This window comes from Glycine soja, chromosome 2, assembly GCF_004193775.1.
Source record: "Glycine soja cultivar W05 chromosome 2, ASM419377v2, whole genome shotgun sequence".
NCBI lineage: Eukaryota > Viridiplantae > Streptophyta > Magnoliopsida > Fabales > Fabaceae > Glycine > Glycine soja.
Window position 1 is genome coordinate 32,951,833 of NC_041003.1, and position 25,245 is coordinate 32,977,077.

Below are 25,245 nucleotides of genomic sequence, written 5' to 3' on the forward strand. Positions count from 1 at the left end.
AAAGTGACACAGAAGTTCTGGGGCATTGTAAATTGATTACGACTCCCATGGTTGACCAGAACTCTTATGAATTGACCATAACTGTAGTGAGTTTACCATGACCGTTGTCGGATCGTTGACGTTGTTCTAGAGGGATGTTGTCATCATGGTAAATGTACCACGACCATGATTAAGAGCAAAGTCTTCAAATCTTCATAAAACTATACAATTTTTAATTCTTTTACTTAATTGAGTAGTTGTACTTCTGCAATACAAAACTAGTGTTCAAACATGAGTTTTTGCCTAGAAAATGTATGCAAAATGACACAAAATATCACTCAAACATGAGTTTTGTTCCTTTGTTTTTTTTTAAAAAAAATTAGCTGCAATTTTAAACTTGTCGATATGTGAAAACTACTTTTTAGCAGTTTTAATCTAGCATAAATTGTAAAATTGACATGTGTTCACAATTCATTCATGTGTCCCTAATTAACACGATTTTTGTTTTAGAAGGAAGGACTTAATTGAAATAGTTTTAACAATTATAGACCAAATTGAACCATTTAATAATTAAAAGACCACAATAAAAATAAAAAATAAATTAGAGAATCATAAAACATTAATTTACCAAAAATAAAAGAGAAGGGTTTCCCTATCGTAATTTATTCGGTGTTAGTTGAGGTTAAACAAACTATAGTGCCTTAATGTACTTGAATGATATGATTCAACACCCAACTTACCGGACAATGCTACAAGAAAGGTGACACTACATTAAAAGCTAAATCATAATGAACAAGTTCATTAATCACATTGTAGCATCCATCAAATTGATGTCACATAAATATCTCTTGTAGTGTTGGTTTGACCGATGCTAGTTGGAAGTTAATTTAAACTATCAACTACATTAATATACTAACATCTATGTAACATCGTCGTGACTGATGCTAAGTACAATTAAATAGATGTTGAATATTATCATATATGTTTTTTTAAAGTAATAGTGTAATTTGTAAAGTTGTCTTAGCTTTGGGCCAACTTGGTTGATGTTATTAGCGTCTATGTCAAAATTGACACTAAGGGTGCGTTTGATTTGCTAAAAAATAAGGGATTGGACAACACAAAATAAAGAATTATGGACTGGTCAAATACCCAAAAAGTTGTAACTTACTAAAGCCCGATACAACTTTTAATTTTGCCTAGTGTCTAACAAAAGTAAAAATATAATATTATTCCTATTTTCTGACTTTTCATTATTCCACACCTTTTTTTATTTTTCCATGTGCGTCTCCTTCTCTAAACCTCCATCTCCAAACATTAAAAACCTCACCATCCTCCTCTCCACCATGCCAGAGCTCTCCCAATTCACTTCTATCCTCGCCTCCGCCATGCCCCTCGTTGCAGATCTCTCAGAACTTTCCTCGCTCTCCATTCTAGTTGTTCGCAACGTCTACCTCGCTACTGACAATCACCTCTCCCCAACCACCCTCGCCGACATCCTTCGCTACCACATCCTCCTTTAGTTCCTCCCCCCCTCCGACAAGCTCATCACCATGTTCCTTGAAACCACCGACCGCATCCACGACAACTTCGGCTCCATGAACCTCACCCACGACTTCTAATTTGGCATCATCTCAATCCATTCCCCTGCACTGTACTCTCCCTCCAGCGCCACCATCCTCTCCTTCATAAAGAAGCACGATGACACTAGAAAACCACTCAATGTCGCTGCCCTGTGACAGATCGCGCTAAACTTATTCCTCGTCAGTAGCGACACGTCGTTAGTGGTGCTAAGCTGGTTCTTCTGGCTTGTCATGAACCACCTCGCCGTTGAAGAGAAGATCCTCGCGAAGCTAACGATGGTGCTTACTTCCACTGGTGGCAGCGACCAGCAGCGCTGGGCAGAGGAGGTAGTGGACTTCGAAGAAACCTATTTACTTAAAAACAACATTAGTCAAAATGCTGTATAATAATAAATTTTATGTTAAATAATAAAAATAATTTAAAAAGTTTCAAAATCTTGTTCTGTATCTTTTTCTAGTGCAAACCCAACATTACACAGTACAAAGGGTATTATAGCAAAATTTATATTATTTTATATAATACATAAGCACATCAAACAAAATACAACACAAAATTACTTGTATTGTGCATCGACTACCAAACAACATACAGTACAAAAAATTGTCATGTAACGCAGCTACTTGTCTAATATTGTTCTGTCCTTTTAACAAATCAAATGCACCTTAAGATATGGATGTTGTTTCAACATTTTTCTTATAGTGAAACTACACATTTACATGGTCTAACAATACCAAAATTAAAAAATAAAGGTCGGTTAAATCAGCAAATTAATGTGTAGTAAAGAAATAGAAAATGTTAAATGTACCAATTACATGTTCTAATGACACATACTTTGTGATAGTCATTGATAACTTAAAAAAGGAATAAATATTTTTTTAAAGGTAAAATGTTAGTGGTTAATTTGTTAAGTTTTGTTAATGAGAGATTCAAATTCGCCATTTTTCTCTCTCATTCTCCCTTCAACCACCGAATCCGCCTTATGACTCCCTAATAAATGCTTTATTTTAAAAATAAAATAAAAAAATCGGTAGGAAAAGCTTTTGTTTTATTCAATATTTTAAGAATTGGACCGGTGATTAAGCTCGTGAAGATATTCTTTCAAGATTCAATGGGCTAATCTTACTTATACTGATTTTACATATTTTAGTATTATATAATATTTTAAGTAAAAAAAAATAATATAAAATTTCTTAGTTGGACCAGTTGAATTGGTTAGTCTTATATGATTTTCAAAACGATAGTTTAGTTTCTTTTCGACACCATTCTATTTATACCACAAAGTATAATTCAACACTTCCAAGAAACAGGGTCAAAGCGGTTTTTGACTTCTAGCCACCTAAGATTTCAGGGATTAATTTATCGTTACTTGTAATTTTAAGGACGATTTTAGTAAATTATCCAATTAAATTTTATAGTATAAAATGTAAGTTTCAATGGTTCTTGAATCGGAAATTTTTTTTATTAGATTGTCTTTCTTTTTTAATATTTATTATATATATTTTTTAATTCAAAAATTGTTATTTTTTATTATTTTTTTAGTTTTCCCTAGAATTTTAGCGTTAGTTACCTTTTAAACTTTCTATTTATATTAATTTCATGTCACAAATACTAATATTTTCATTTTTTTCATGTTATTAAATATAAGTTGCATTAGTTTGAATAAAACTTAACTTGAATTCCTTTAATAATGTTTCAAGTTCGAACTTTGTGAATACAAAAAATGTTGTTAGAAGAAAATATCTTACTAAAAGGAACTAGTCAGATTTTTTAGTAAAAATTAATAATGAATAAAATTGGTGAATATTTTACACGAAATCCAAAAATATAATCTACTTATTTTTGTAGCTATTTATTTAAATTAATTATTCATATTTTCTAATAAGTATAAATAATTAATCAATTAATATTTCAAAGTTTAATTTAATTTAAACTATATATATATATATTAAATAAAATAGTTGATATTTATTTTTACCTTCATCAAAATTATATATAAAATGATTTTATATACACACACACACACATATATATATATATATATATATATATATATATATATATATATATTAAACTATATATATATTCTTATCCTTGAAAATGATTTTAAGTAACTAAAAGTAGGAAAAATTATTTTAAAAAATAAAGTATTTAGTATTCCTTTATATATCTTAAATCATATATATTTTATTTTTTCATAAAAGTTTTCCAATTCAAGCTGTTTAAAATTTACAATTTAGAGATAATGTTAACAAATTAAACCCATAAATAAGACAAAAGAGTAACAAATCAATAATATATTATGTATACTATTTTTCTTTTATCCTTCATGGATCACATGCCTTTATTAATTTCCATTATTAAATTTAGAAATAATAATTAGTATTTGAGTAATTTCTTATTTTATCATTGAAAAACATTTGAAATAGTCTTTTGGTCCTTAAAATATCAATGACTTCGATTTCATATTCAAATGTAATATCTAATTACCAATAAAAAATATAACTTATATATTTTTTTAAAATATTTATTATGACTTTTAATTATAATATAGTTTACAAATTTAAAAATAATTTTTTACTATGAATTATGATTATAATTATATACAAATAAATATTTATATTGTACAATGCGCTTAAATACTAATTATAGTATAAAGTTGAATAAGATAATATTCATTAAACCTTTTATGATCTGGGTTTTGCACAACTGAGGGAGGTGAACCTATATGGTGTCGAAAGGATAGAACCTGTTGTTCAAGATATACTTTTAATTATAATATAGTTTACAAATTTAAAAATATTTTTTTACTATGAATTATGATTATAATTATATACAAATAAATATTTATATTATAATATAAAGTTGAATAAAATAGTATTCATTAAACCTTGTATAATCTGGGTATTGCACAACTGAGGGAGGTGAACCTATATGGTGTCGAAAGGACATAACCTGTTTGTTCATTATTTTAAGTTGATTAATTTCCGTTTTTCATAGATTGCATTGTAGGATATAATATAATATGATATGATTTTCCCCTTTGCTTCAAGGATGTTGCTTCATTCATTAATTGGGTTCTCTATAAGAAAAAGTATGGAGTCATGAAAGTCTTTTTTATTTCTTTTAGTTGTGATGTATTCACATGTTTATCTTTCGTGCCAAAGTGGTGGTGATTGTTGGTGATGGTTGATCAAATACTGAATATTGAAAAGAAAAGTGGTGGACTTGTGTAAGCAAATTCCATTGCGAGAAGTAGCTGTTCTCAGGAATGATGCCCCTTTTGATGTTATTTTCTGGCATAAGGTACCATTTATCGCTTGCACTGCTGGTGTTCTTTCAATTGAACTATGTTTCTTTAGCTCTGCACTGTTTTATGACTTTGATGAAATTTGGATGAAGTTTTCCTTGGTTTACTAGTTGTGATAGATATTGAATTCATAATAATTGAAGGGATCATATCATCTTATGCTTTCAGGAATGCTTTCTCAAGTGATGAATTAGGCTTGGAAATACTGAATATTGCACTCCCTACTACTCTGGCTTTGGCAGCAGATCCTATTGCTTCTCTAATTGATACTGCATTCATTGGCCACATAGGTTTGCTTTCATTTTCTTTAAAACTGGTAGATTGATACACTAACCTTGTGAAGTAATGCTATCTGTTTGGGGATTGTCGTATTTCATATGCACAAGTTATGTCTAAAGTCCAGTTTTAAGCTTACAATAAGATATTGGTTGGGAACTTGAGCTTATGAAGTGTCATTTGAAAAAACATTTTGGTAGGAACGTTATGAATGTTGCTACCATGTGAAGGTCATAGCGCAAACACTTTCATCAGATATAATATGACGTGAAATGTAGAAAGTAGGACATGTCCTAGAGATTGAGGGGCCTATAGATAGAAGCGAAACATTGAATGGTTTATATATATTTATCATACTGGTAATCTAGTATACATGGTAATACATGTAACAATGTATTTAACTATATTTCTTATCTTAATATCTTTCTGTCTTTGTTCTTTAAAATTTTATCAATAATTAAAGGGATGGAACAACAATAACAACAAAAGCCTTATCCCATTAGGGATGGAACAATGCTAAATATTTCCCATGAACTGCTAGATCTATTGTGTATGCTGTAAGAAGTCCCCTTTCATAATTTTGTTGCAAATTACCAGTCATTAGCTTGTGATTGAACTGCGTTTAGTTATTTTATTTTGTAGGTCCTGTAGAGCTAGCTGCTGTGGGAGTCTCAATTGCTATTTTCAATCAAATCTCAAAAATTACAATAATTCCACTAGTCAGTGTCACAACCTCTTTGGTTGCCGAGGAAGATGCTGCTGATGAACAAAATCAACAGTCAGAAAAAGAAATGCTGATGAAGGTCTCTAATGAGGATGTAAAATTGGATGTACATGACCATATAGAGAAAGCTGGTATATATATATTTTTTCCAAGGATATAAATAAAAAACTTTAAAATCTCTCAATCTGTACTGTACAGTTCATTCCTTTTAGTGGAATACTTATAGCTCAAATAACCTTCCACACAATTCTCTTTCAATGCGAAAGCTTTTCTTGTTTACTCTATAAGCATTAATTTTAATTTTGATTTACATTTTTAAGGTAACCCTTCATCAGCAAATGTTGGTAGAGTAGCTAAACTTAAACATGACAAAAGCTATATTCCATCAGCATCATCAGGAGTAGTTATCGGTGGTGTGCTTGGGGTCCTACAAGCTCTCTTTCTCATTTTTACAGCTAAACCAATGTTGAGTTACATGGGCGTTGATTCGGTGAGTACTTTCTTGGCAAACCATGAAATGAATGTTAACTTCAAATATGAGATTAGTTCCATGATTCACATCACATGGGCTGGTTTAATAATGTGTTAATAGTGTTTTTAGTCCCTAAAAAATTATTCATCTTTGGTTTTAGTCCACGATTTTCAAAACCATAAGTTTTCGTCCCCTGCAGTGTTAGTTTTAGGGAATAAAGTTTGGGTATTTGAAAAAGAAAATTAATTAAGTTTTTATTTCTTAAACTTTTTTAAAATTTAATTTTTAATCCTTAAACAAAATTTTAATTCGTCAATATTTTTTATTTTTATCCATTATGATATTTAGTGCTGGAATCTCATAAATATATAAAAATAATGGGTTTAATTTTTTGTTTGAGGACTAAAAATTAAAACTTTAAAAAATTTAGAGACTAAAAATCTTAATAGAAAAAAGTTAAGGCATTTTAACCGGCTAAAATTTTATTTAAGGACTAAAAATCAAACTTCGAAAAAATTCAAATTAAAACTTAATTAACCCTTTTAAAAATATTAAGATGAAATCAGGGTTTTAAAAGTCAGGAACTAAAACCAAAGCTGACTCATTCTCCAGGATCTAAAAACACCATTAACCCTTTAATAATTGTTTGAAGGCAACTTTATCTAATTCTCCTCTCTAAATTAATTTCGTAATTTATCTCATACTTTCAGAAAGAACATTATTTATTTTGAATTTTGGATTTTTAGTTATTTGACATTTGAAGACTTTCCTTTTAGCTACTTTGCTATTCTCTGTATAATGCCTGCCAATGTTATTTTTCGTGCAGAATTCTCCTATGTTTAAACCAGCACAACAATACTTGACATTGAGGTCATTTGGTGCACCAGCAGTTATTATTTCTATGGCAATTCAAGGAGTTTTTCGTGGAATCAAAGATACAAAAACTCCTTTATATGCTACAGGTACATCATGCATGTCTTTACATTGTATCAGTATCTCTATCCAGTTCATTATGATGATAGTAGATCAGTGTTAATTGGTAGTTAATTATGATGCTTGTGGATAAAAGATCACATAGAGATTGTCATTTCCAGAATTAAGTATATCTAAGATTAGGACTGCAATGTAAGAGAATGTCAGGGGGGAGCTTAAGATTATTATCAGATTATCACTTATTGAGTTTATATTTATGGTCGAGTATCCAATTGGTTGTCCACATCCTAATCAAGAACAATGACGCTATGAAAAGAAGAAACAAAGTGCTCTCATGAAAATTTATTTTTAAATAAACTAAAAATATTAAAAAGAAAAACTTAAATATGTTTTTATCCCTAATAAATATCTGATTTTGTATTTGCTTTCCAATAAATTTTTGTTTTACAATAAGTTTTTAATAAAATAATTTTATTTTTTATTCTTGACATTTATTTTTAGCCCCTTATATTTTAGTAAATTTTGTATTTGCTCCATGATAAATATTTTCTATTTGTTATTAATACATACTAAAACAAAATTTATTAATTTATTAAGAAAGAAATACAACATTTTTTAATTTATCAAGGACTAAAACAAAATATCAAAAATAAAAAATAAAAATATTATTTTATTAGAGACTCAACGCAAAACAAAAATTTATTAGGAAGCAAATACAAAATTGAATATTTATTAGAGATCAAAAACATATTTAAATCTAAAAAATAAAGTTATCTTCGTCCAATTTGAATATTAGAATGGTAAATATAGGTATTATATATTTACTGGATTAGGTCCACTTACTTTTTTTTTTAATCTTTTTCCTTTTTAATAATTTTACACTTTTTAATTTGAATTTATTAATTTCTTGACTATATTCTAATGAAATTCTATGATTACTTTATTTTTTATTGCAATAGCATGAGTAAAATATGAAAGGGTCTAATTACCATTTGGTGTATTCTGCATGTTGTTTTATGTGTATCAATTCAAATTTCTCCAATCAAATCTAGATACAATTTAGTAGATTAGTGGATATCAATTAGATTTTACTTCTAAATATATGAATTAGACCCTATTCCCATTCAGTAACTTGTGAAGTTTAATTGCAGTAATGGGAGATGTAACAAATATTATTTTAGATCCGTTACTTATGTTCGTACTGCGTTTGGGAGTCAATGGGGCAGCCATTTCCCACATTATCTCCCAGTAAGTTCACCTTTGGTATTCATTTATGATTCTAGATATCATATGATACGATACATCATTATATTCCAACTGAAGTCGCGTTTCACTCGTTTCTCATTTCACTTGTGAGTTGATTTAACAGGTACTTGATTTCCATAATGCTACTGTGGAGTTTAATGCAACAAGTTGTTCTTATTCCTCCAAGTATCCAAGACTTTCAATTTGGGAAGATTCTTAAAAATGGTTATAATTTCTATTTATGTTTTTGGTACTTTTAGAATCTCACGCTTTCTAATTCCTTATAATTAAAAATCTGAACCTACCAATTTTTCTTTATGTCTGGAGAGGCTTTAAAAATTTAACCTACAACTGAGCTTGCTTCCAAATTTCTTATAATTAAACTTCTTGCACAAACTCTTATCTATCAGATAACAATTTTTTTGCTGACGTCTTGATCTTAGTCTTCATTGTTGCTTACTACAGAAACTTATTTAACAGTTTGGTTTAATAATGTCATCTGTAATGTGTATAGGAAAAATTGTATCCCTGGCTTTATGTTTATAATGAGGGAAAGTAAAACTTTGGTTATATTCAAAGATTGATCCTAATATAGAATGATCATTTTCTTGAAAAAAAATAATCGAAAAGCTAGCAGAGGTATTAATTTGCAAAGTAGAGAGGATCTTGCATCACCTCCTATCACCATTAAATACAAATAGTCAAGATAAATGCAAGAGTCCTAATACTTTGGGCTGTATGATCTGAACATGAATCGTTTCCTTTTCTTCTGTCATAAATTTAAGGAAAAACGGATTGTGTTCTGGGGTTCCATAACTTTCTTTTTCCCACTACATGAATTTGATCAATACCAGTCTTATATAATTATGTTCACATTCTTAAGGACAAATTTCTAACTTTGGTTTTCTCCTTTTGTTGTAGGGTTTCTATTATTGATTAAAGTTGCATCTGTGACTTTCTGTGTGACCTTGTCAGCATCCCTAGCAGCAAGGAAAGGATCAACAACAATGGCTGCATTTCAAATCTGCTTACAGATTTGGATGGCAACCTCTTTGCTTGCTGATGGATTGGCTGTTGCGGGACAAGTAAGAAATTGATTCTTGATCAAAATATAGTTTTTTCAACCTGCATGGTTGGAATGAAGAATTTCTATTTGTTGTCAAGTGGAAATATTTTTTAATATATGGATGATCTAATGCATGAAACTTCTACCTGGTTAGACCTGGGGAGGGTAGATGTATGCAACATTAACCCTGCAAGCAACTAGCAAAATAAATACAATCAGTACATCTATGGAGTATAACATAATATCGTCTATGAACCTTTGAAATGAAGCAAAATAGACTTAGCAACTAAGTCACGTTCTGAATTTATTAGTATGTTTGCATTGCAACACATTTCTTGCCAATGGCTTGTTTGAATAAATCCATAAATATATTTTAAAAGTTAGTTTGAAACAAGTACAAAGGGAAAACATTCATCAATAGAAAAGAAGTTACGAAACCAATAAACTTGCCAAAATAAATACCCTGCTATAGTTAATTATATAAAACGAAAAGTACAATATTTATAAATGGGATCAAGGATGTTGGGATCAAGGATGTTGGATCTGACATCAAAGGTGTACTAGGTTTGAAATGGATTTATCAGTTGTTGCAAACTTATATCAATTGTAATCAGACATTTTTTGCCACATGTTTCAAAGCCAAACTTAACATGTGTCGAAAGACACTATGACAATGCTTATTGGATCTTCTATACCATAATTGTTTGTCTGTTTAAAGCATATACAAAATTCTTAAGTGATTGCATTTATTAAGTTTCCACATGCTCCTATGTTGCATTTGCCTTAGAATCATCACTAGTTGCACGCACCCATGCTCTGCTTGTGATAACTATAATCTTTCATGTATCAATCTTCACTTGAGATGATTCTATTTACTCAAGATATGTTCCTTTTATACATTCAAGCCGATATAGACCATTGTAAAAGACTTTTTTCAGGCTATTATTGCAAGTGCATTTGCGAGAAATGATTACAAAAGGGTTATCGCATCTGCCTCACGTGTGCTGCAGGTATTTCGACTTGTTACTCTAATGTTCTTTATTTAGCTATTCATGCTTTTAATTCACCTATCTTGAACAATTTCACTGTGCAGCTTGGCTTGATTCTTGGGCTGGTGCTCTCTGTCCTTCTTTTAAGTCTACTACCATTTGCTTCTAGGTTATTTACTAATGACAACAATGTTCTGCAACTTATCAGTATTGGCATTCCAGTAAGTAATATCCTTATGATTTAAAATAATAGTACTCTCTCTTTGCAATATATTAGTTTCCAAAATTAGAAAAGCTTATATGTTTTTCCTCTCTTTTACTTGTTGAAAACTTGGCCAGTATGTTGCTGCCACTCAACCCATCAATGCCCTGGCATTTGTTTTCGATGGAGTCAACTATGGAGCTTCAGATTTCACATATTCTGCATACTCAATGGTAAGTTAGGAAAATTGTTTCTTCTGTAGACTCAACGCAAGCATCTGAGATTGTGTTCATAATTCATGAAAGATGGTCAACCTTTGGCTTTGCCATTGAAAACAAGGGGGAAAAAAACCCCAATCCCTCATTTTCCTTCTATGAATCAGTTTATTTCTCCCTCATGGCATATGTACTTTCTGTTACTCCCAGATTATGGTTGCATTGGTGAGCATATTGAGTTTATATACGCTGTCCTCAAGCCTTGGCTTTACCGGTATCTGGATTGCGTTGTCGATTTACATGACTCTAAGGATATTTGCAGGCTTTTGGAGGTAACTTCTTTTACTACACTTTCTAAACATAAAAGTTTACATGTTAGGTAATAATTTGGGAGATATATTTCCTTCAATTCTTATGTGACCACAGTTCTTTTCAAGTAAAAAGAAAATTCAATAAAAATATAACCATAACAAATTATGGAACCATGTGTATGACAAATGAACGACGATCAAACGATGTAACAATTTATGAACTATGGTTTGCAGGATTGGTACTGGATCAGGGCCTTGGAGCTTCCTTAAGGTAAACAATGTTGGGCTTTAGTAGTACCAGCCTATTACTAACGACTGAGAGTTTTGGTATTCTGATTCTCATGTGCACAACACAAGCTACATTGAAGAGAATCCTCCCATCATGGAATACTAGTACTACTGCAAGTGATTGCTCCCTTTGTGGGTAAGGGTTGCTCTATTAAAATGATAGTTTTTTATTTGAAAAAAGTGATTCTTTTACTCGCATATACATGTGTAAATGTATATGAAAGACAATGTTTGTACAGAGATGAAATTTTATGTAAGAGCAAAAATATATCTGCATTTTTTTATTGAATATAAATGTTTTTGTTTTCAATTAGAAGACCTTGAACATCTCTCTAAATGGTTGATGGATTAGGATGCAAATTGAGTGGTGTTGATCTCATGCTTGGGACTAAATAAGAGATCAAGGACCCAAGGATCCATAATTCGTTATGAAATAATTACTAGTGTCCATACCCGGCATTGCTCGGGTACTTTTTTCATTTTATAAATTTAAAACATAAATCTCTCTCTCTCTCTCTCTCTCTCTCTCTCTCTCTCTCTCTCTCTCTATATATATATATATATATATATATATATATATATATATATTTACATGATTACATATATTAAATTAAATACATTATATTTTGTCAAATACTTCCTTACATATAATATTTTTGGTATTGGATGACCTTTAATTATCATCATCACATATTAGCATTCAGACATACTTTAATTCTTGATTAAGAAACATACAATTGTCCATGAAATAATATTGTCTTGGTAAGTACTCACGTTTGAGGATGTCATCATTGTCAATTACCTTGAAGAAACATATTATACATGTGTCTCTCTCTGTGACATAACATATTAAATATCTTTAGCCTGGACTTTCTTATTGTCGACTGAATCTTAGATCCCTACATGAAATGAAATTGATATTTCATGAAAATAGTTTAATAATCTGTTAATAAATCATTACTACATACATGCAGAAAATCTTAACATTACGATACGATCTTATTTTAGAATCACTTCAAAAACAACAAATGATTTCTTTGCTTCTCCAATGGGATACAGGTTCCAAAGGTGAATGACTCGAACTTTATCCTTCAAACTTGTTTCTCATGTGCATATATCCCTCAAAATAACTGTTATAAGTTTTTTTATTTATTCCATTAATAATTGTATTTTTTTTAATTTACGTATCAACTAAACAAAAAATAAACATAGTAATCATGAACCGAAAATAGAAATATTTTCATTATTAAACTAAAAAATAATGGGTATATAACCTTCGATTTCTAAATAAATGGTTAAAAATAAAAATTGTAGTTATGTTTGATGTGACACCCTCTACCCCGACATATAAGTAAATAAAATATATAAAAAATATCGATAACCAAATTCACAGGGTAAAAGGTTCACATTCACTCCACTATTATCAATTAAAACTTATAAAAAAATATGTTCGGCTCGAAACAAGGCTGTCAAAATTTACAAAAAATATTTTGTTAAATCAGTGAGATAAAATAAAATAGACTAATATTATGCAATTAATATAAAACTTATGTCCCACTGTCACATCCTATCAGAGCATTGTGTCCTGACGTCCTTCAGCACAAGGTTCCTTTAAGCACTTTACCTAGTCATCTGCTCCCCCGAACACAAGGTTCAAGATCATCACAGGATCCAAACACAAATAACAAACCGGGAGTGAGTTATCACATTCCTAACTACTAGAGAGGAACAAAACAACATATAGTAGCCAAATACAATTTACTTAGCATATCTCACATTATTTCATCACTTTGTCATTCAAAATTCACTTTTCAATCATCAATCAAACCTTTCAATCATCAATCACAGTACACAAGAATCACACACTCCGATCAAGACATAATAACGCATCAATTTCATAATGAACAATGAGCAAGCACATGAGACAGTTATGCTAAGACTCAAGCCTATATGCAATGTGGTACCATGTCAGTGAAAAACCACCCTGGGACGCTTAGGAGTACATAACAAGACACACCACACAATGAGTTTGTCAGGTTACTCTCACTAAGTAAGATCATAGAGAGACCAGTCAGGATCACGATGTTTTGCGAGAATGCTCCAACCATATGGGATCAACATAGGCTTAAAGGAGCACTCAAACCCGGTGACCCCCAAGGCCTACACTCAGAAGAGTCCGTTAGGGCCTCTCCCTCCTGATTCAGGTCCAACCCCTAAAATCATTTTAGCACACAGAAACTGCTAGTGAATTATACAATACCCACGACCTCACACTCGTGTCTTAAACAAGTACAACATATTGCGCTACAATTTAACACTGGTTCCTAAATAGGAACCTACACTTTCTCTTTAACACTGGTTCCTAAATAAGAAACTTACATTTTCTTTTTAACACTGTGCATTTACACTTTTCTCAAGATAACACTGGTCGGGTTATTGTACGATTCACAGCTTACAACACAAATAATGTCACATCAAGAGTTAATCACACACTTATTCACAACCAAAACTCATTCACAATTTCACATCTCACAATGTCACAATCCACCATCACATGTTTTCACGTATCTCACAATTCAACACCTGTTCTACTTTACACTTTTAGTCAATCTCAATAACAATATTATAATCTCAATTTAACATGTTATCACACCACATGAATCATATACACTTTATCTATGAACTATGCAATACACACATTTACTTAATTGTTTTCAAAATCATTTTAACTCGTCGGGTTCCCACAGTGGATCTCATCACAATACTGGTCGCCCTTAAAGGGTCTTACAATTGTGTGATTGCACAGTTCATAGTTCACAACTCAATACACACATCTCATCTCAATACACATGTATTTCATCATCCGTCACATGTTAAATTTATCACATACTCATAGTTTGAATCATCATTTCATAACCTCAATATAACAATTTATATAAAAGACTATCACAACATGAGGACTAAAACCCTTCAAATAATATTACGCAATTATATCAAAATAATAGGTCGAAATATACAAATATCAAGAGCACAATTTATCAAGCAATTTTCATTAGGACATCAATATTTTATTTATAATCATAAAGGAAAAATTATAATTCAATAAATATCCCAAAATAAACCCAAATTTAGTTCTCTAAGGATCCCTACACATGTTCATTCTAACCCCCAATTACGATAAACTCATCCCTTACCGCGGACTCACGTGTCTTCAGCTAGTGATAGTAACATCTCTAGCGGTTCCCTGAGATTCCTTCAGTTATTCCTCCGACTGCTCCGATAGAATTCACAAACGTCAGAGAGACGGAGAAGAGATTAAACCTCCACTTGTACTGTCTTCATGCGAATCCTTTTTCTCCCTCCAAGAATATTATCTTGCAAATCCCAACGGTGGAAGTGTGCGAAATTACATTTCGAACAACATATCCAAATTTCATGAAAATCCAACGGTTAACGAAATCGGGATCATAGTTTTACCGAGACAGTTTTGGGTTTCTGTGGGAAAATAAAAAGCTACAATGCGAAGGGTATTTCTCTTAGCTCAAATATAATATCGAAATTCCCAACGGTGAGAATGCTCGGAATTGGGTTGCTAACGTGGTGCTCAAATTTCACGACGATCCAACGGTGAATGAGTCCGAGATCGTCATTTTTCTGAGACATGTTAGGTGGCCTACGAGAAAAGAGAGGGCTTTGGGAGAAAAGAGAAAAAAACGAAATTGTGAGGCAGAGGAAGGAGGCCGAGGAGTCAGGCTGAAAACTGAATCATGTTACTATTTATAGTTAAGGGCATTTTCGACCTATTATTTATTTTATTTATTTATTTATTTATTATTTTATAAAAACAAACTTTATTTTATTCTCTATCAAACAAATAAATAAAATACTTTTTTTATTTTCTCTCAAATCATTATTTTAATTAATAATTATATCTCCTTATTTATTTATTTATAAAATCTCATTATTATTTTTAAAATTTTATTTATTTATAAATAACAATTCTTTTTAATCTAGTTTATTACATTTGATAACAAATCATTTAACTTAACTTAAAATAAATTTTATAAACTTTAAATAGAGAATATTTTCACCTTCAATTTGCCAAAGAATCATTTCAAATAAACGCGTACATGTTTATTAAATAGAACTATAATTTTAATAAAAGCAAAAAAATAAGTTTTTACATTTAATTTAACTTGAAACACATTTTATAAATTATAAATAGAGTTTTTTTTTTTGTCAAAGAATCATCTCAACTCATCATATGCATATTTAACTATATGTTTTTTTCATTTATACCAATAAAAATCGTACTTATTTTTTAAACTTACATATCAATTAAATAAAAGTTAAAAATATTTATTCAATAGAACTATAATTTTAATAAAAAAAATACATAAGTTTTTTTTAAAAAAAATTATTTATGCTTTTTATAATTGTATTCTTCTTTTTAAATTTACGTAGCAACTAAATAAAAAAAAACAAACACAGTAATCAAGAACTGGAAATAGAAAATATAGATTTTCTGTTAAACTAAAAATAATGTGTAGATAAACAAATAAATCTTCAATTTCTGAATAAATGGTTGAAACTAAAAATTGTACTTATTGATTTTATTAGCAAATCATTTAATTTAACTTAAAATACATTTTGTAAACTATAAATAGAGAATACTGTTTTTTGCCAAAGAATAATCTCAAACCAACACATTATACATATTTATTAAATAAAATTAAAATTTTATTTAACAGAAAATACATAAATTTTATAACTATATTTTTTCATTTATGTCTATAATAATTATACTTGTTTTTTTAAGTTTACTTATCAACTAAATTAAAAGTAAGAATAGTAGTCATGAACAGAAAATAGAAAATATAAATTTCAATTGATAAGTACAATTTTTAATTGTTAAATAGAAGTACAATTTTATTCAAAACAAAAAATACATAATTTTTTTACTATATATATATATTTTTCATTTATGTCCTTAATAATTGTACTTAAGAATATCAAGTTCAGAATCATTCTTACCAATGATTTATTAGTTTTTAACCATATATTTTACATTATGTAAGTAATAATTATACTTTTTTTAAATTTACTTATCAATTAATTTAAAAGCAAAATAGTAATCATGAACTGAAAATATAAAATACAAATTTTATTTTATATTAAAAATAATGGGTAGATAGATAGATAAATCTTCAATTTCTTTATAATGCTTGTAAATAAAAATTATAATTATTATTTTTATGAAAAAGTTTCTAATTTAACTTATATATATTTTTTAAACTATGAAATAGAGTTTTTTTTTTCCAAAGAATTATCTTAAGTCAACACATACATGTTTATTAAAGAAAACTACAATTTTAATTAAAAAAAAAGTATAAAAGTTTTTACTATCTTCCTTATTTTATGCTTTTAATAGTTATACTTACAAAATATTAAATATCCGGTGCATTTGATCCATTAATGAATTAAATTTTTTTAATATAAAACATAGATATTAAAATATGGAAATATAAATTGTAATAGTAGTAATAATAAGACAAAAGGATAATAGGACAAAAGGTATTATCATGCATAGAAATTTTCAGAAAGGACATTACTGGAAAATCACTGCTCAAGGGACGGTGAATTAGCTCCCCAAAGTCCCGTTAGAATTGTTATGTTATAGATTTTGTTGAATCGAATGACTGTGTTATAAACATTACAAGGATTCTGCATCTTGAGTTTTTTGAAAGTGAAGGAAATATTGAACTTAGGTGTCTGACCTTTCTAAATAATTGCATGAAGTAGATTTACAAATAGTTTTATTCCTCTAAAATATTGATGACATTCTTAATTAGCACATTCAATGTCATTATCCTGTCTATCCCACAATCTAATGCTAATTACTCATTCATTTCAAATTGGAATCAAACATTAAATATCAAATCCAATTGCGGACCTAATTGACATGATTCTATTTGTTAAAAGTAAAGTAAACAAAATGCTTCAAAATAAGACTATTAATAGACCTTTGAAGCAATATTACTGCACGATAGCAAATCCTTTAAAATTAATCGTCAAGAACCAATTATCCATATACTACTAAAAAACGCTTTCTACGACAGTTTTAAGATTCCTTTAACGAGGATTTTCAATTGTCTTTGAAGGTTCATTTTTTTAGACGATTTTATCAAAAACTATATTAGAAATCATTTTGTGAAAAAAAATGTTTTAAGACGAATCATCTTAGAAAGTTACTACTACAAAATTTACTTTTAACATCGTTAGAATAACATCAGTTTTATAGAAAATTGATGTAAATTAAAATACAGTGGCATAATCATAAATAATGTAATTTCATCAATATCGATTCTCCGAAAAACCAATGTTAACGTGAGTTGGTTAACATCGATTTTTTTAAAAATTGATGTTAACCAAATCACATTAACATTGGTTTTTGGAGAAAAAAACGATGTTGTATTGTCCTATTTGTATTATTTTTTTGCTCTTCTCGCAATTCACTCGTCTCTCCCTCACCAATTGTCTCCCCCATGAATCCTTTGTTAGTCCCACTCTCGTGGCGTTGAAACCATTGTCGCTGACAGTGTTTCACTCACGGTGTCACTGTAACTCTCACTCCCACGACGCTAAATCCACCATTCACTCATGGTGAAATCACTGTCGTGTCCCTCACGATGTCGTCACTGCTGGTCTTACTCTCGCTCACGGTGTAGGTGCCATTGTCACTCTCGCTTTGACGATATGTTTTTCTCTCCAAGCTTTTTTCGAGAGTGAAATCATGGTTCTGGTTATTTTGGTTGGATTCAACAATGTTTTCAATAGTGTTTTCGATATTGTGTTGGTTGTTCTAGTTGTTCATGGTTCTAGTTAATTTGGTTATTTTGGTTGTTTTCGACAATGTTTTTGTTGGATTCGATAGTTTTTTCGACATTGTTTTGATAGTTCATTGTTCTGGTTGTTTTGGACAATGTAGGTCTTTTTTTTTACAGTGAAATCAATGAAATTTTACTTAAGTTGTGGTTTACTTAGGTTCTATTTTGGTTGCAGATTAACTTAGGTTTTGTTTTGCATGGTTTTGGTTACTCCTCATTATATTAGTTGCATGGGATAAGCTCCTAGATAAGTATGGTACATAGTCAGTTTATGGATGGATCAATTAGTGGATTTAGATGGTTTGACAAAATCTACTTAATGTCATGTTATATTGTAAATGGAGTTTAGAAATGATGGATGAAGATTAATAAAATTGGAAAGAAATGGCTAACACAATGGTCAAGATTAACAAAAAAGCAGAGGAAATGTTCAACATTGTTCATGTTATGGATCATGTTAGAAATTTCAAGACTATTATCAAATAAACATGACATGATATAACACATTTGCTTATATTACTTTGTTTGTTTAATATAGTCTTATGGTGAAGTCACTAGGTCATTTGTTGTAAGATAGAAGGATGAACTAGACCTTACTTGGCATCTGCTACACTCTAGTGGCAACATGCACTCTGTCACATATAACCAAGATTTGGTGAGCCTAATTCTACTAGTTGGATGGACAGAACTCAGAGAGTTCTATGGGTTCACTGAAAATCATCAAATGACATTGACCCACTTTGGACAAAGTGTTTTCCTCCTCACCATCTTCAAAAGCCGCTCCGAACCAAAAGCTTGTCCTAAATGACACTCCTTGTACCACCAAGTTCCTAACTCAATCACTTTTAAAGCCCTGGTGACTGAGTACAAAGCGACTTGTAGCAGTTTGGTGAGTAATTAAGTTCTCCTTTGTATGTCAAATTTTAAAATCATATGCATATCTAATATGAATTACATATTAACTTTAGGATGTGTCGAGTAGCATGTACTCATTTATGAAAGCTACAAGATTCACTCATCTGAACTTGAAAGGGACTACAGAGTATAGGATAGTTTATAATCATCATAGGAAGACTGCAAAAATTGGAAATGGATGGAGGAATTTTACACAATCACAGAATTTGCTTATTGCAACTTCTAACTTTGTTTTATTTTGGCTTTGTTTGTAATTAAAGTACATTACTACTCTACTATTATCAATTTGTAAATTTTTGTTTATAATTCTTCATGATATATTTTGTGAGAAATATTGGAACATGTTGAACACATTTATGATATATTTTGTTTATAAATGTTTATAACTACTATTGGTGAATGATATACTTTCTTTATAACTTTTGATGCATGGCTTATTTTATGTGTTTTTCTACAACTTTGAATGATAAGTTGTGATATGAATTAATTACAGGTTGGTAATTAAAAAATAAGATATTAAAAAAAACATTGATTTTAAGAAAAACCAATGTTATTTACTAATACCATTGATTTTTCTAAAAATTGATGTTGGTGAGAAGAAAATAACATCAGTTTTTAAACAACTGATGTTAACGTTGATAAATTAACGTCGGTAGTTTCAACATCGGTTAATAACCAATGTGAAAAGTCTATTTTCTAGTAATGAGTGGTCTTCCTAAAATGGTGTCTCTTGAAAAATTGTCTTAGAATGTCCTATTTTTTTAAAAAAATTGAGAATTCTAAGATGGTTTTACGAAAAACTATCTTAAAAATCGTTTTAAAATGTCTGTTTTTTTAAAAAAAAATTAAAGGATTCTAAGACGATTTTTTTAGGAATCGTCTTAGAAATTATACTTTCTAATAATCATCTTAGAAAGTGGGATTTATTATTTATAAATTAATTATTTAAAAATACAATATTTTTAGGGTAAATAGTCACTTTTGTTCCTGAATGTGTAATTCGCTGGAAAATGCATCCCTGAAAGATGAAAATGTTGAACAAGTGACCTCAATAACTTAAGAGGGTGGTGAATTAAGTCTTAAAATTTTTTCGACTAACAAAGTTTTAATCCCCCTTTAAATGATATGTGATAGATTTAGAATGTAGAAGAAAAAACAACAAGCAATTTAACAATTTTCTTTAAATGTGCAAGACAAAGTAAATTACAACAATAATAAACGAGATAAGGGAAGAGAGAATTGCAAACTCGATTTATACTGGTTTGACCACTTCTCGTGCCTACGTTCAATCCTCAAGTAACCCACTTGATATTTTTCACTATCCTTGTAAATCCTTTACAATCTTTGAACACACCTTGAAATCCCTCACCCTTGTGTTCAAGTTTCTCACACACCAAGAGACAAACAATCTCTTCATTACAATTGAGTTTTATAAGATGAAAAAAATGATTTCTCTTTTTTAGAGCAGATGATACAACTTAAAATTCCTAGAAGAATTCTCAATAATTTGTAAGAGTTTGACTAAAGATGTTTAAAAAGGTTTTGAAAGTTAAGTTATCTAAGAATTTACTTATTTTCGAAGTAAGGACACATATATATAGGCCCATTGTGCTTGTTCAAAACAGTTTGAAGAGATGTGTCTTTTCAAAAGATTTTCTGAAACTTTTTCACTGGTAATCGATTACATGATTCTAGTAATTAATTACACAATCATATCTTTGAAGGGTTGTGACTTTTCAATGGTTTTTCTGAAATCTCTTCGTTGGTAATCGATTACATGACTCTTGTAATCGATTACACAGATCAAAATTCAAATTATTTTGTGTCATTGGTTCATCAGTTTAAAATTTTCAATATGTCATTTTCACAAACTCTCTGGTAATCAATTACACGAACCTAATAATCGACTACCAGTTTAAAAAGAGATTTTTAAACTGATTTATCTTTAATAAAAAAATTTGACAGTAAAAATTTTGGGGCCAAACTATAACAATCAAATTGAGATTCTTTTAACAAATTTACTAAGTCTTTATCTTAGATTTTCTTGATCTTGTTCTTTGACTTGATTCAATTCGTGCTCGTCAAGTAAACTTTTGGCATTATCAAAACCTGCATGATATACATTCACATTCTCCCCCTTTTTGATGATCACAACCATCTTTAGGTAAGGAGTAAAGAGAGAAATAATAATATTCATTTGTGTTGTTCACTCCCCCTTGATTTTTCAGTGATTGCTTATATGAAAAAGTTTAAGATTTGATGAAAAATTTATATATAAATTTTTTTCAATACTTTGGACAAAAAGATGGATAGTGAGTCTTTTATAATTCTCCTTACCATCTATCTCTCCCATTTGGCAACATAAAAAATAAATTAAGAGCAGAGAGAAGAAAAACATGCAACGATTATAATAAGTAAGATATTATTGTTCAGAGTACCATCCAAGCAGGATAATAGTAAGCAATAAATCTGAAAGTCTAAAGTACTAAATATCCTAATGTAACTTAAACAAATCTGAAAGTTTAATAATTATTATAACTAATTGTAATGCTAAGAATCAGTTGGAGGATCAAAGCAACTACGGGTAAATCCTATGTCATCCTTAAGATGAGTGATGCGAGAATCCATGGAATCAAACCTTTCGCCAACAAAAGCGTGAAGATCTTGAATCTCGTTGAGAACATCATTCAGTAAAGCAGAGGAAGGATCCCTACGTGGTGGAGATGGAGTGTGTTCGTCAGGAGCATTTTCCTAGTAATCCTATTTGCGAACCCATTGTCTATCAAGATCTTTCTTATAACCAAAAGAAGCAACTACAACGGCTCCTATTGTAAATGAACGCCTAACCTTGACAGATGGTTCATTAGTAAGAGGGACTTTGAAGTGCTTCAAAAATAGAGTAACCAGATGGGGATATGGTAGAAGGGAATTTGCACGTAATGCCTTGTGCATACGGTAACAAACAAGATGTGCCCAGTCAATTTGGCATCCAATTTGCAGTGCCCACATCAAAATTAAGTCTTCCTCAGTGGCTTGAGCATGGTTAGTAGAATGAGGAAGAAACACATGACAGAGAATGCAATGCATGATACGACATTCAAAAGTAAAGGATCCAATAAGTAAGTGACTAAACATATCAACATTTGCAACACAAACCATTTTACGAGCATTAAGATTAGAATAAATTTGTTTCCAATCATCAACTAAAGTTCCTTCAAAAGGCACACCTTGACTGCTCAGTTTGGTTAGGGAGTAAAACAAGGATTGATCAACAACAATTAGTATTTTGTTCACTTCAGAAAATATCAATCCTTCATGAATTTTCAAGTTGTTATAAAACACTCGAACCAATTCAGGGTAATAGGGCAATTTCTTAGTCATGAAATCCACTAGTTCAAAATTTTGAAACACTTGATAGCAATCAAAGTTTTCTCCCTCAAATAATTCATAGTCAAGGTATTTAGGGTCAATAATATCACAATTTGAGAATGATGACTAATACCTCTTAGGTTGGACATCAGTGGAAAACAGAGTGAGAGAGTGCGGTGAGGAAAGAGATGGATTGGGTGGTGGCGGAGGGTCACCGGAAGGACCGTGGCGGTGGTGGCCGGCAGTGGTGGTGGAGGATGATGAGCCCTTGCTCCTCTTTGACGATTCTGCCATTTGGTGAAGTTTCTAAAAATCAATGGATTTTGTAGAGGATTCAAAAAGAAGAATTTTGCACTTTGTTTGAAGCAATTTGGTAAAGAAATGAAGAAGATATGAGGATTTGATGTTTTTAGGGTGTGGGGCACCATTAGAGAGAGATGGAAGATGAGTGTTTTGAACTTAGAGAGAGAGAGAGAGAAAAGTCGTATTTAAAGAAATGGATGACTAGTAATCGATTAGAGGTGATACTGCATGTAATTTCGTTATCTCACCACAAGGATGTCATCAACCTACACCTTCAAGGCAGCTTCCACCCCCATCTCTTATCAACTTGGACAAGTTCAAGCATTACAACGAGATTAAAGTTCCTATGTCAGAACAAGAAAGATTCCATGTTGCCTTCTTTATAGAAAACATGTAGAATGTATACAAGAGGCTTATTGTTATAGAGATCAACCTTCATGAACCCGTCCAACCTCGTGAAGTGACCACTTTACTACACCAAAATGGACGAGGTATGTTTATGAACATTCTCTCTCTGAAGCCTACAAGGCTCTTCCTTCTGATGTTATAGTTGTCTTGGATACTCCTATATGAACGAGACCAATGTGTACAAACTGGTCATGATGAAACCTCATTGGTTGACCCCTGAAACACAACAATGTGTGCATCCATCTTTAGAGGAAGATAGTGCAGAAGCAACAAGAGAAAAAAATGAAGAAGCAGAAGAAACGAAAGAGCACCCATGATCATATTCCACTCTTAACTTTTGACTGAAGCACAATGGATCCATCTATGGCAGTCCAATCTTCACAAGCCAAGTGGGAGAAGAATATCAACATCTGGACACCCCTTCACGGTTTCTTCCTACTAAGTTCTCCACAATTAGTTGCATACTTTCTCATATCTACACATTCAACCAAGCGATTGCCTATCCACCAGGTCTACACATCAACAGAGCAAAAACTATAAAGATTGTTCCTGATCGTTGTTGCCTAAGATTGGCACTTAAAAATGAAAGCAAGAAAAAAAGGGTTCAAGATTTACTAGAATGAAGAGATGCCCAATAGAAACAGAAAGTTAAGGTTGTCAACGACCACAAAAACTGGAATTCACTCTTTAGTGGGAAGAAGTTAGTGAAGAAACCTGGCATTTTTTAAGCCAAAACCTTCTGGAATAAAATTCTTCGGGATACCATGTCCAAGGCTTTGTTGTCTGGTTATGATGGATGTGACAATGTTGACCACCAGAATTCCATTCAAGTTTTGCATCCAGTCATGACGTATCACTTTGATGATGTGTGTGTTTGTTTTGTGAAGGACTCTAAAGACAACGAGTTCATCTCCAAGCAAAAGAAACTTCCCATCATCATCAACGACATTGTCTATGATCTTACAAAGATGGATGAGAGGGATTCCAAGGATCACGTGATGCAACTCCGTGAAATATACAAAAACTTGAGAGGGAAAAAATGTGGAGAAAGCCTATCAAGAGATGAAGACTGCAAAAGAAGCTGTTGAAAAGGTTGTCAAAGAACAAGTTGAAAAGGAAGCAAGAGCTGAACAACAAGCAAAGGACGATGCTACCAAGATTACTGAGGTCCTTGTTGATCTCACTATCTCCGGTGCATTGCAAGAAGTTGAAGAACAAGCAGCGTCCCCTGCTGAGTCCAATGCAAAAAAGGCTGATGAGGTTGTTCCAACAAGTCTATCAGAACTTGCGTCCAAGCAGGCTGACACCTCACATGAAGCCACTTCAGTGGAAAAGGAGGTTCTAGATGCAGTAGTTGTATTTTCAAGCAACTCTGATGTTGCACCAATTAACTATGTTGTTCTAGGTACTTTAACTTAAGATTGCATCCAAGAGATGTTGAATCAAGCTCTGACAAGACACAAAAAAGAAACAAGACATCAACTTCAAGCCATAGTGGAACAGCAAAGGGTGGAGAATGAACAATATCGTCTGACCGTGCAAACTGCCATTGCAAATCAGTTTACCAATCTTTCCCGGATGTTGCTTCAAAATTTGCAATAAGCTCCTATCGTGGGTGTTGTCGTCCAACAACCTCTTATCGTCCAACAACAACCATCCATTCAACAACAACAATGTCCAAGTATATTGCTTGCACCTGCTGAGCCAACACCACCATCACCAACATCAATACCACCATCGTCCAATCAAGAGTGATAATGATGTCCAATCATTAT

At 31.1% G+C, this 25,245-nt stretch overlaps 1 protein-coding gene across 1 annotated transcript; it reads left to right on the plus strand.

Annotated features, from left to right (window-relative positions):
• Positions 1 to 4,567: 4,567 nt before the first annotated feature.
• On the plus strand, positions 4,568 to 11,906 carry LOC114392727 (protein DETOXIFICATION 42-like). Its single transcript, XM_028353954.1, has 13 exons — positions 4,568 to 4,863; positions 5,036 to 5,157; positions 5,786 to 5,998; positions 6,188 to 6,357; positions 7,166 to 7,301; positions 8,424 to 8,520; positions 8,642 to 8,742; positions 9,439 to 9,602; positions 10,522 to 10,593; positions 10,677 to 10,793; positions 10,912 to 11,007; positions 11,200 to 11,321; positions 11,535 to 11,906. The coding sequence occupies exons 1-13, from the start codon at positions 4,829 to 4,831 to the stop codon at positions 11,590 to 11,592; spliced, it is 1,503 nt and encodes a 500-aa protein (XP_028209755.1). The 5' UTR covers positions 4,568 to 4,828; the 3' UTR covers positions 11,593 to 11,906.
• The last annotated feature ends 13,339 nt before the right edge of the window (positions 11,907 to 25,245 follow it).

Excerpts from the sequence above, each read along its gene's own strand:
- LOC114392727 (XM_028353954.1), top strand. The coding sequence starts at position 4,829 with ATGATGCCCCTTTTGATGTTATTTTCTGGCATAAG. Across the intron at positions 6,358-7,165 it reads GTTACATGGGCGTTGATTCG|AATTCTCCTATGTTTAAACC; the intron begins GTGAGTACTTTC and ends TTTTTCGTGCAG. Across the intron at positions 7,302-8,423 it reads AACTCCTTTATATGCTACAG|TAATGGGAGATGTAACAAAT; the intron begins GTACATCATGCA and ends GTTTAATTGCAG.